General features: G+C 40.9%; 1 protein-coding gene across 4 annotated transcripts in view; it reads left to right on the top strand.

Annotated features, from left to right (window-relative positions):
• The window catches only part of cgnb (cingulin b), a 33839-nt gene that overhangs the window by 4280 nt on the left and 17266 nt on the right, over positions 1–12293 (top strand). For all 4 annotated transcript variants that reach the window (XM_060865903.1, XM_060865902.1, XM_060865901.1 and 1 more), the window contains exons 2-7: positions 4517–5545; positions 5970–6070; positions 6616–6685; positions 9173–9252; positions 9902–10034; positions 11251–11463. In XM_060865903.1, coding sequence (XP_060721886.1) covers positions 4526–5545; positions 5970–6070; positions 6616–6685; positions 9173–9252; positions 9902–10034; positions 11251–11463 — 1617 coding nt within the window. In that variant the 5' untranslated portion in view covers positions 4517–4525. The remainder of the gene's footprint in view (positions 1–4516; positions 5546–5969; positions 6071–6615; positions 6686–9172; positions 9253–9901; positions 10035–11250; positions 11464–12293) is intronic.

Here is a 12293-nt window from a genome sequence, read left to right as displayed (position 1 = left end):
TGTTTAATTCCCACAACATCAGCTTGACCAAATAAGTGTCTGCCAGTAAGCTGCTAATACTCGGTCGGACATCTCACATCACACACACGTACTTCTTCACCAAACTATTTTGTGCTGTAACTTTACATTTTCTCTTCACCGGAGCTCAGAGACTCGAACCCTGTTTCATCATGACAAGGTCCCTGTACACAAAGCACAGAGCTCCATGAAGACATGTGAAGGTTGGAGTGAAGAACTCGAGTGTCCTGCACTGAGCTCTGACTCTGACTCAACACCACTGAACACTTTTGGGATGAACTGGAACCCCACTAAAAAATCCTGTGAACATTACTAGTGTTCCACATGATAAAGTAGGTCTGCTAAAATACACATCAGGAATAACTGGCCTGCTAAGATGCTCACAAAGTGTTTATGTAGGCTTTAAATCTTCCCTTTGCTGTCTGCCTGCATCATCTAATCTGTAAATGCATTTTCAGTGTCACTTGTATACTTCTTATTCATACACATCATTAGATTAATAATGAAATATAAACTACTTTTTTAATATAGTTCCTGGTTCTGGTACTTACATAGTGTAACTTTATTTAAATCTACTGGCCACTGGATTAAGAGGGAAGGAAGTTTTTATGTCTCAGTGCTCGCAGACCTGAAGTCTCTCACATGGGACAGCGGTTCTCGATGTGCTCAGGTCAATACAAGTAACCTTTATTTTTATAGGACTTTAACAATGGACCACTGTCACAAAGCAGTTTTACGGGAATATATAAATCCAGGATACAAGTATATTAATTTTAATTTATATTTAGCTTTAATGAGCAAGCCAGAGGTGACGCTACCCCAAACTCATAAGAGAACCTCACTCATATCTGGGTGACACCAAAGAGTAAGATTATAAATCTTTTTTTTTGTCTTGTTGAAGCTATCAGCTGTTCACATCATGACAAATATCTTTGTGTTGTACATTGTGCATTTTTAATACATGTTTAATGACCATGCTTATGGATACTGCTCTGTGTGCTCAGGCCCGCTGCCTTACGCCTGCTCTGTGTATACGGCTGTTTTTATATTTTCATTTTAGATTCTACTTTTAAAACCCTGAAACAAACACAGACAGAACATAAAAATATGGTTCTGATAATTCACAGATTCAATAAACACTGATATTTAGTAATAAATGTTAAGCTTAGGGGGGCACGGTGGCTTAGTGGTTAGCACGTTCGCCTCACACCTCCAGGGTCGTTGTTCGATTCGGGTACTCTGGTTTCATCCCCCGGTCCAAAGACATGCATGGTAGGTTGATTGGCATCTCTGGAAAAATTGTCCCTAGTGTGTGATTGCGTGAGTGAATGAGTGTGTGTGTGCCCTGCGATGGTTTGGCATTCCGTCCAGGGTGTATCCTGCCTTGATGCCCAATGACGCCTGAGATAGGCACAGGCTGCCCGTGACCCGAGGTAGTTCGGATAAGCGGTAGAAGATGAATGAATGAGTGAATGAATGTTAAGCTTATCAGTGTCACAGTTTTATATGTCTAATTAACTGAGTATGTCAAAAATCACAATAATTAAAATTGATCAGGGGAAAACACAGCACTTTGTTTCATCCCTAAAGTGCATCTGCACACATTTTTGCTTTGCATCAATTAACAATTCAACAAGTTCTCAAAAAAACAGCGGAGACTTCTGACTTTATAACCCTACATTAGGGGTAGCTTTGTTTTCAGTGCGCATTTACACAGAGGGGTGTGTTTTATGTAAATCCCTGCTGGTGCACTGACGTACAAAAGCTGTCACAGCCCTGCTGCATGGTGCTGCAAATACTCACCACTAAATGTAGATTCTTTATGGAGAGACCTGAAGACTTTCCTGTGCTGAGAAGCTTTACAAAGCACCATGAATATTACAAAGCGCTGACACTTGAGACTCCTTCCATTAATGTTTAATGAATGTCTTTTAAAAATCATCACATTGACAGTTTTATAAGCAATGCAATTTGTGTGTTTTTCAGCTTTTGTGTGTGGCTTTGCATACTGTAATCAGGGCTCCTTTGTTATATCTATTATGAAGGTAGTCATACTGAGCGTTTCCAAGTCAGGGCAAGATTTTGGTAATTTTAGGTTCAGGACAGAGATTATTTACTGTAAGAAGTTGCCATAGTTTAGAAGAGAAGTGAATATGTGGAAAAATAAGAATAAAAAAATATATTTTACAGCATCTGAAAAACACAAGTTGATGATTGTTAAAAATCACCTTTAAATATTTATTGCAACATACACACAAGAGGAGTCTGTTCTTTCACATTCAAAGAGACAGACCAGTTTGTCTTTCTGGCATGTTGACTCACATAAACATATAAAACACATTATCACTGCTGAATTTAAACAGAATTGTGAGTGTTGATTATTGCATGTCAGGCAAGGAGGTCTGTAGTGTGTGGTTAAGGATATAGTAGTCAGGAGCTTGAGCTGGGACAGTTATCAGGGACAAGAAGATTGAGAGGAAATGAAGATAAAGGTCTTGACCCTGAGCAAGTGTGTAACTTGCTATGCTCGAGGGGATAAGAACATGCTGTATCCACAATATTAAGGAGGTGGTAGTGCACATCAGGCACATCAGGTCACTGTCTGATACAGCTAATTCTCACATACAAGCCTGTTGTTAGGAGACAACATATAACAAAGAGAAATTAGCCTTTTGAGAGCAGGCCCTGATTTAGTGGTTCAGGAAAACTGACTTGAGGCTGTTTTCGCTGTTTTGTGTGTAACTGATTATATCAGGTTTTGTAAGGAGACTGCTGTCCCTATTAAGAAGTGTCACTGCTTCTCTAACAATCAGACTTGGATCATTTAAACCCTGCTCAACAGGAAGAAGAGAGCTTTCAATGTAGGGGATACTGAACATGCTTGGAAAGGAATACAGCAGGCGCTAAGGAGAGAGCTGAGGATGGCCAAAGACTGCTGTAAAAACAAAAAATGAAGGGAAGCTGCAACAGAACCTGGTTAAAGGATGCCATCATCTACCTTCTTCACAGAAATTACAAACATCTTTAGAGGCCACAACGCATTATAAGCATCATGTTCTCTACTCTGACTGGCTGAAAAGTTTTCTGTCATGCAGGAAGACCCGGGTTTTGTAAGGTACCAACAGGCAACAGTATGTAAGGCTGCAGGGCTGCTTGTCAGAGTTGATCACAAGCGACAGTGGTGCATACCAGGAAACTAACTATATTGTCACCATTGACAACATGACACAGACAGAAATTATTAGATGACTGTGTCTTTGTTGGCTGTATCTCAGACAATAAGTAGGAGGAGTGCAGAGATCTTGTTTGGTTGCTTCATAAAATGATGCAACAACCAATACCTTCGGCTCAACAACAGGAAACCAAGGAGTTGGTGGTGGACCACCGATGCAGCAATGAAATTAAATTGGGGCATAGAAGCCTTTATTATCACCACATATACATTCTTACATAAAAACCACAGATGCACTACTCGCTTCAAAATTAAATTTGCATGTTGGCTATATTGTTTTTACCAAAGCTATACCTCAGAAGTGCCACAGGGTCAACATTTATGGTCAGGCTATTGTAGCCAAACCTTTGGCCACTGGTGCCATTGCCAATTGTCAATTTGAATAATGCCAACCTGTAGGTGCTATGTATTGTTCTCTGTTGAGTCCATGTTCACTGTCTTTCCCACATCTGAGAGAGATACATTGTGGAGAAGCCCCAAGGAAGCTCTTAATCCCTCTGGCAAAGACAGGACAAATTAATGTTGTATTGTCCACAAAAAGAGGCCCTACACCAGAGTAATAATTTATTGTGGTCTAAAACAAGGTGTTTGTTCATTATTCAACCATGTATGTATATTACATTTACAGCATTTACATTGGTTGTGTGCAGGACACTTTTTTTTCCACTTCACACCATTTGTCTTCATGAAGCTCCCTTTATGTTGGAACAGATTTGGGCATATTAGTTCCGGTGAAGGGAAATTGTAATGCTACAGAATTCAGAGAGCTCTTGTAAAATTGTCTTCAGACTTTGAGTCAATAGTTTGTGGGAGGAACCACATATGACTGTAATGGTCAAGTCTCTGTGTACTTTTGGCCAAAATGTGTAGTTCATATTTTTACTACATGCTTTCAATACAGTAATACCCAAAATATGTTTGATGGGTTAGGGGTTTAGTTAAATTTACGACTGGGTCATAAGTATTTTGTGCAGAACAGAAAAGAAAGTGATACAATTATTAACAGTTTCTTAACTAAGAAATTCACACATGCATAAAAGGGCCCAAAACGTTTGCGCCTGCTTCAAAATTGTAGTGTTTCTAATTGTGGGCTTTCTCCAAGCCTGTAAAGCTGTGATGAAGAGAATGCTTGTAATAATTTACATGCATTATTTATTGTATTTACTTTCAGAGATCACCTGCAGCACCTGTTAATCATTGCTTCTTGCTACTAAGATCTGCCTCACAAAACAGATTACTAATTATTTTTCAACCTTGCTTTCACAGTGAGTCACAATGAATTCCCTCACAGCAGACCGAAAGACTCCAGTGGACTATGGTGTTCAGATCCGCTTTATCAAAGACCTAGAAGACATGGGTGGAGGCTATGCTGAGAGAAGTCGTGGTGTTGGAGGGGCCGGAGCTGCTGGTGGAAGTGGGACTTCTCCATCCTCTTCATATGGGGTTGCAGTAAGGGTTCAGGGCATTTCTGGACAGCCCTATGTGGTGCTAAAGGATGGAGAGAAGGGTGACTCATATGGAGTGCAGCTCAAGACCCAGCCACAGACCCCGATTCTTGGACATTCGTCCCCATTCAACAGCCTTTCTTCAAGACCACATGATATTGCACAGACTCCTAAAGTCCCATACAGTGCACTTGGGCCACCAGGTTCGCCAGAGCAAGAGACAGTCAAATTTGGGAGCCCTTTGAAGAGGCCACCAGGTGATGGGCAAGCAGGAAGTCAGGGTGATGGAGAAAGAGGGACTACAGAAAAATCTGGATCTGCTCCTTCATTCAAGGACTCTGAGAAGAAAGACCTCAAAGAGCTGAATGAAGCTGGTCTTAGACCAGTGCGGCAGAATGGAATTGGTGGAACTGTAAATGGGACAAGTACGGCTGGGGAAGAGCTGGTGGAAGCCATTGACACAAAATCTTTAGCACCCATTAATAAACTTATCAGTAAATTTAACAGCAGTGCCACCTCTACCATGCCAAGCCGATTCAGAGGTCGCTCTAAAGCTCGAGCATCTCTGCAGTTCGATGAGCGAAAGCGTTCTCACAGCTTGGATGCTCGCGATGACAAGGAAGAAGAGCCTCCTGCCTCACAAACCATAAATCCCTATGCTCCTGCAGTAAACTCCACATCAGTCTCCAGTCTTACATCACCCAAACCTACAAAATACAACAGTCTTGGCCAGAGCTCTCCTACCATAGCAAAGGTGCCAGCTGTTCCTGCCTCAAAGGCACCTACCGTAAATAAAACTCCAAGGATGTTTGTTGCAAATGAAGTGCCACCTGCTCTATTACAGAAACAGGTAAGCATTTATGAAGATATGTAGAAGGAAGTCTCATGCCATCATTATCAACAGGTGTCACATGGTCCATGGGATGACCTTTCTCTTCCTTTAGCAGACATTAAACTAGCGCTGATAAGCAAATTCTGCTAATGTGATTTAAATTCATGAAAAAAGCGACAAACCTGCATAACACCCATACAGAAAATGTTAGAAATTCATTGAACATTGTTTAAATTCTTAAGACAGTTATTATGTATATTCCACAATACCAGCGTTTACAAATCTAAACATAAACATAAATATAAAACCTCTTGAGAAATTAACATCAGCCAGTTAATAGCTGTAACCGAGTAAAGATAAAGTTCTGATATGCTGTTTATTTTCTGCCATGTCATGATGCTATTCTTCTGTGTTTAATTCTTAAATCCTACCTTTCTTTTAGGTAACTCCTGAAATTCTGAGCTGCCAAAGTCAAAGTACTGATTCCATTAATAGAGGTGAAGCTCAAGAAAAACAGGCAATCTACGAAGTGCTCAGAGAAGGGTAAACATCCTTTACATTAAAATGGTAGATTTACCAGGTAGGTCTGGGCAATCAGACCAAACCATCATAGAATTTCAATCAACATATTTTAATATAAACAAAATATGCTGGGAAACTGATTGGAGAGTTAAGTTTAAATCCAAGAACCACCAAGCTACTGTTGCTGGGCCCTTGAGCAAGGCCCTTAACATCGAACTGCTCAGTATAAATGAGATGAATAATTTGATCTGAATAAGGACATCTGCCAAATGCCTTAAAAATGTAAATATATACAGGGAGGAAAATAATGTGTTAAATTATGTTTTTCTTTAATGTCTCAAAAAATGATTTTAACTCAAAAGAGAAAAAATAGTAATTATAATTAGAAATAAAAATGAATTCTGAACAAAACACTAACGTGAAATTTCAGCCCTCTATCCTGGGTCCTGTAAAGGGCTGTAGATGTGGATACTGCACAAACAAAATGAAGAATTTACCTGCTAGTCTATATTTAACTGATACATCATTTGTTTTGTTTTTTTTGTGGGTTTGTTTTACTACATCAGGTCTGTCGAGAGCGAGACATCACTGAGACGAAAAGCGAATGTCATTCATGAGCTGTACAGAGGGATGAAGGTGAGAATGTTCACCTTCACCAGAACCATTTGCATTTCCTGGAACAGTGCTGCTGTGTGTATGTCTGTGTGTGTGTCTGTGTGTGAGTGTGTCTGTGTGTGTGTCTGTGTGTGTGTGTACTTGAGCATTGTAGTTCAGTGTTTGTGTAAATCCACCTGTATGTGAAACATCTTCCTTTGGTCTCTTGGCAACCGTTGTTTTAATGAAGACATCTGATTAGAGTCACACATGTCTGTGATGCATTAATAATTGATGAAGGCCAGAAGCTAATACTCTTGATGGGAGGTTCCCTTTCAGTGTCGGGTGTCTCACAGTTCCCTGTGTTACAGTATTCATGACTCTGAAACCAGACTCTATTTTCTAGTCACTTAATACTCAGGGTTTGTTCAGCTGGAGTAAAGCTCTGTTGTGAGCCTAGGCAGCAGATATTTAAGATATATATATACATACATACATACATATATATATATATATATATATATATATATATATATATATACATACATACATACATATATACATACATACATACATATATATATATATATATCATAAGACATCAGTGTGAGGAGACTGTGAATAAGAGAACATCTATGTGAAAACAGGACCGTCGATCTGTTAAGATGTTAATATATGTACGTATTCACGCTAATCTAGAATTAAAAAAATCTATAATTATTTTTACTTTTATTTAAAAGCAAGTGTTTTCTTAATATGGGGAAGTTTCTGAATATATGACTTCTTGTCAACTCACAATTGAATTTGAATCATTACTGTGAATAAATTAAATATCATTAATATGATATTATTTGTTAGTTAACATTACTAACAGGTGTTAGAGTGTTAATTTGAGGTATATTGTGTAAACATTATTACTGCAGCAGCATTATGATGACCTGTGGAGTGAGTAGGAAGTATTAGATTTGGTTTCTGTGTGATCCTGCATCTAACCATCAGACAGGACAGTTTTATAAATGCGACGGCTTTTATCTGTACACAAGGGCTTTATAAGATGCTGTTTCCCGTGGCAACAGCCAAAGCACGTGATGTCCACACCACAAAGCTGTGAATAAGAAATAAGCACCACTCGGTCGTCAGAGTTCACCGTTACCTGTAGTCACTTTTCTCTTGGCCCAATCTTTACTGAAGGTGTGGCTTTATTGTAGGAAGATAATCTTCATGTTCAAAACCAGGTGCATTTCTTCTCTTAGAGCAAAGGCTGGTTTTTCCATATTTACTTTGTTTTGTTTGAATATTTTATATTGCTGTTTGTTCAGCTATTTTTGGAGACAGTTTGCAGTAATATATTTGATTATACCATACATACTAATCTTTCTGGGCTACATTTGATCCCATTTTAGCTGTTAAAATGAGCTTAACATTTTATTTGAATGAAAATCAGTTTTATATATTTGATCCATTTTCCTTGACTACTCTACCGTTCTACTCTACCGTGGCCTAATGGTTAGAGAATTTGACTCCTAACCCTAAGGTTGTGGGTTTGAGTCTCGGGTGCCGACCATGACTGAGGTGCCCACCAGGTGTTGTCATTTCCACCAGCTGTCTCCCCTGAAACCCTACAGATGATGAACTTTTTACTCTCTGTGGTGTCACTCAGATGAAGATAACTGTGATGACGTTGTTGATGATGATTAGATTAGATTAGATTCTACTTTATTGTCGTTAAACACGTACAAGTACAAGGCAACGAAATGCAGTTTGGCATCTAACCAGAACTGCAATGAGCAGCAAGTGCAAGATATTTACAGTACAGTACAGTATTTACAGTATGAACAGGATAATATACAGGAGAATATACTATGGATATACAGGTATGGATATACAATATATACAGACTGGGTGCTATAGACATGAAATATACAGTGTCATATAATATATATTGCCAAATATAAAGGTGTTATTGACATAATATTGACATTATATTAATATTAATATTGAGCTGTTGACATAGCTCTTCCTCAGTCTACTGGTTTTTGTCCAGAGGCTCCTGAAGCGAATCAGGAAGAACAGGCACTGGTGAGCTTTCTTGACCAGGCTGGAGGTGTTGGTGTTCCATGACAGGTTCTCTGAGACAGATTCCCAGGAACCGACCAGCTGGAGAAACATCCAACTGGCAACTCGTTGATCTGGATGGGGGCCATCCTGAAGTCCATGATGATAATGACTCATGTGTTGTCACTCAGATGAAGATAACTGTCTGTGACGATGATGATGATGATGATGATGACTAGATAGCGAGTGTTTGGATATATTGCGTGTATATAACATCAGACCAGGATGAACAATTTGGCCAAATTTGGTGCATGTAGCTTGAAATCTCTAGGAGGAGCATTTAGAAAAAAATGTCTACGAAGAATAATGAAGCCAACATGATAAAAATGTTTGTGTGTGTTTGTGTGTGTGTGTGTCAGTGGTTTGTTTTCTGTTAAATCTGTTGATGGGTCTAATTGTTTATATGTTGTACAGGAGGAGAACGAGGCACCAAACAGCTGCTTACAAGAGCAGCTTGATCAGACCAAGAGAGAACTGCAGCATGCTCAGGACCGGTAAAGAGAGAGAGTGTCAGTGTGTATTTGTGTGAGTGTGCCAGTGCGTATTTGTGTGTGTATGTGTGTGTGTGTCTCTGTGTGTGTATTTGAGTGTGTCAGTGTGTGTATTTGAGTGTTTCAGTGTGTGGGTGTCTGTGTGTCTGTTGTCCGTGTGTGCATCTGTGTGTGTGTATCTGTGTGTCTGTGTGTGTCTGTGTGTGTATTGTCAGTGTGTGTGTGTCTGTGTGTCTTTGAGTGTGTCAGTGTGTGTATCTGTGTGTGTTAGTGTGTGTATTTGAGTGTGTCAGTGTGTGGGTGTCTGTGTGTCTGTTGTCAGTGTGTGCATCTGTGTGTGTATCTGTGTGTCAGTGTGTGTCTGTGTGTGTCTGTTGTCAGTGTGTGTGTGTTTGTCTGTTTTCAGTGTGTGTGTGTCTGTTGCTAGTGTGTGTGTCTGTGTGTATTTGAGTGTGTCAGTGTGTGGGTATCTGTGTGTCTGTGTGTCAGTGTGTGTCTGTGTGTCTGTCTGTGTGTCTGTCTGTTGTCAGTGTGTGTGTGTGTGTCTGTTGCTAGTGTGTGTGTCAGTTTGTGTGTCAATGTTTCTGTGTTTAGTGCTGTGTTGTGTTTTATTGTCTGAGGATGAACATTGTTGTGTTGTTGTTGTGTTCAGCTTTGTGGAGCTGCACTTGGAGAAGGAGCGGTTGGATTCTCGATGTCATCAACAAGAGGATCAGCTGGCTCAGCTACAGGAGGAGCTGAGGAGAGTGGCGGAGAGCGCACCTCACACACACTCGCTGCACATGGTATACACATCCTCCACACACAGGGAATATTTTTCTAAACATCTAGTATGCTAAAATTGATTCAGTATGAGTTTACGGCTTCTGGTTGGGCAGCAGCTCTTTTAGTGCCATGATGTTGATGTTGAAATCATAAACAGTTTCTGTGAATTGTCTGTGCCTGTGTGCATGCCTGTGTGCGTGCGTCTGTGTATCAGTGCCTCTGTGTGTTTGTGACTGTGTGTGCTTGTGTGTGTGTGCACATGTGTGTGTGGGCTGGGGGGTGTTTATGTGGGGCGGCGGAGTGGAACCCACATCCGGTGAGCCAGTTTGTGGCCCCGAGGTGGCAGTGTGAGCTCCGGCTCAGTTCGCATGGGCTTGTCGGTTGGTCCTGGGACGGAGTGGCTCTCCTAGCTCAAATGCCTGTTGCGGTTGGGGCTGGGGTGGCGGGGGCTAGGCCGGAAGTCCCACCAGGCATCGCAGCCAATCTCTAGGGTGGCTGTGGTGCATTCAAGGGCATTTAGGAACTTTTTAGAATTAACCGGCCCTTTCAATTTGATGGCTTTTTGCTCCTCAGTTGGCAGCACCCACAGGAACTGGTCCAGGGATGGATTGGTTAGATGGATGGTTAGATGGATGGATGGAGGGATGGATGGACAGGATGGTTGGCGGGATGGATGGTTAGATGGATGGACGGATGGGATGGATGGACGGGAGGACAGATGGATGGAGGGATGGATGGATGCATGGACGGATGGGTGGACAGATGGTTGAACGGATGGTTGTACAGATGGTTGGAGGGATGGATGGTTAGATGCATGGAAGTGCGTATGTAGCACCATGCTTTCTATGTAGCACCATGATCCTGGAGAAACGTTGTCTCATTTCACTGTGTACTGCAACAGCTATATATGGATGAAATGACAATAAAAGCTTCTTGACTTCTTGACTCTTGACTAGGATGGATGGATGGATAGATGGATGGAGGGATGGATGTATGTATGTATGTATATTGAGTCTTTTTGCAACCAGGTTGTACCCAGATTTTTATTTGTTTTCCTAGAAGCGAATTTAACACTTCCACATGATTTAATTCACTGTGTTTAATAGTTGAGTCTACATTATATATGAATATTTATATCACAGACCCCAGACACAATAAACAGTATATGTATCTAATCACATGTAGCTCAAACAGAGCTGAACAACTCAGCTATTCATTTTGCTGATGTCTCATCAGGACCTACTGACGCTTCAGACTGAGCTGGCTGAGGTGGAGATGCTGAGGCAGAAGCAGGAGGAGACGCTGCACATGAGAGAGAGGGAGCTCACTGCTCTGAAGGGGGCACTAAAGGACGAGGTGGCAGCACATGACAGGGAGATGGAGGCACTCCGAGAACATTACAGCCAAAATATGGCGGCACTTCAAAAAAGCATGGAGCATGTATCAGAGGTGTGTGTGCGTGTCTGACTGTGGGAGCATGTGTGGGAGCATGTGTGTGTGTGTGAGTGTGTGCCTGAACCTGAGGAGTATGTGTGTGTTTGACTGTGACATTATGTGTGTGTTTGACTGTGACATTGTGTGTGTGTCTGTGTGTGTCTTACTGTGAAAGTGTGTGTGTGCCTAGATATATGGATGTGTGGGTGTGTGTGTGTGTGTGTGTGTGTGTGTGTGTTGTCATTTTAACCATATACACTCCAGGACAAGTCTTGTCGCCTATCCAAGTTGTAGAAACAACAAATAATAACTTGACTTCTAGTTGATCATTTGGAATCAGAAGTGGCTTATATGAAAGGCAAAGGCCTCTAGATTAGAGGCTGATATTTTTTCGGGATTCCCGCGGGTGGGAAACAAAATCACTATTAATCAAGTGACTGGAACGGGACAGGAAAAAATGTCAGCGGGAGTGGGCGGGACCAGGAATACACAAATATACCTTTGATATGAATAAAAATATAATCTGTTTGCTTTGGTATGGCTGGTTAAATGAATAAAAAAAAGAAAAAAAAAACAAAAACACGGGAGTGGGAGGGAATGGGAAGTCATTCTTCTGGGATTGGGACGGGATGGGATTTCCCCCAGTTTTTTTTTGCGGGACTGGGATGGGACGGGAATTTTTTTTGGGAGTGGGACGGGAGAGGTTTGAAAATCCGCTCCCGTGTCACCCTCTACTCTAGATTACACTTATTTTACCCAAATAAAATCTTATCATGCCTTGGTTTTTAATTATTTAATTAGGACAGAAAGGTCAGACTTTGCTTAGACAAAAGTCTTGTCACTTA

Source organism: Tachysurus vachellii, chromosome 3, assembly GCF_030014155.1.
Source record: "Tachysurus vachellii isolate PV-2020 chromosome 3, HZAU_Pvac_v1, whole genome shotgun sequence".
NCBI classification, from domain to species: Eukaryota; Metazoa; Chordata; class Actinopteri; order Siluriformes; family Bagridae; genus Tachysurus; species Tachysurus vachellii.
Note: the sequence above shows the minus strand (reverse complement) of the source record. Positions and strands in the feature narration are given on the sequence as shown.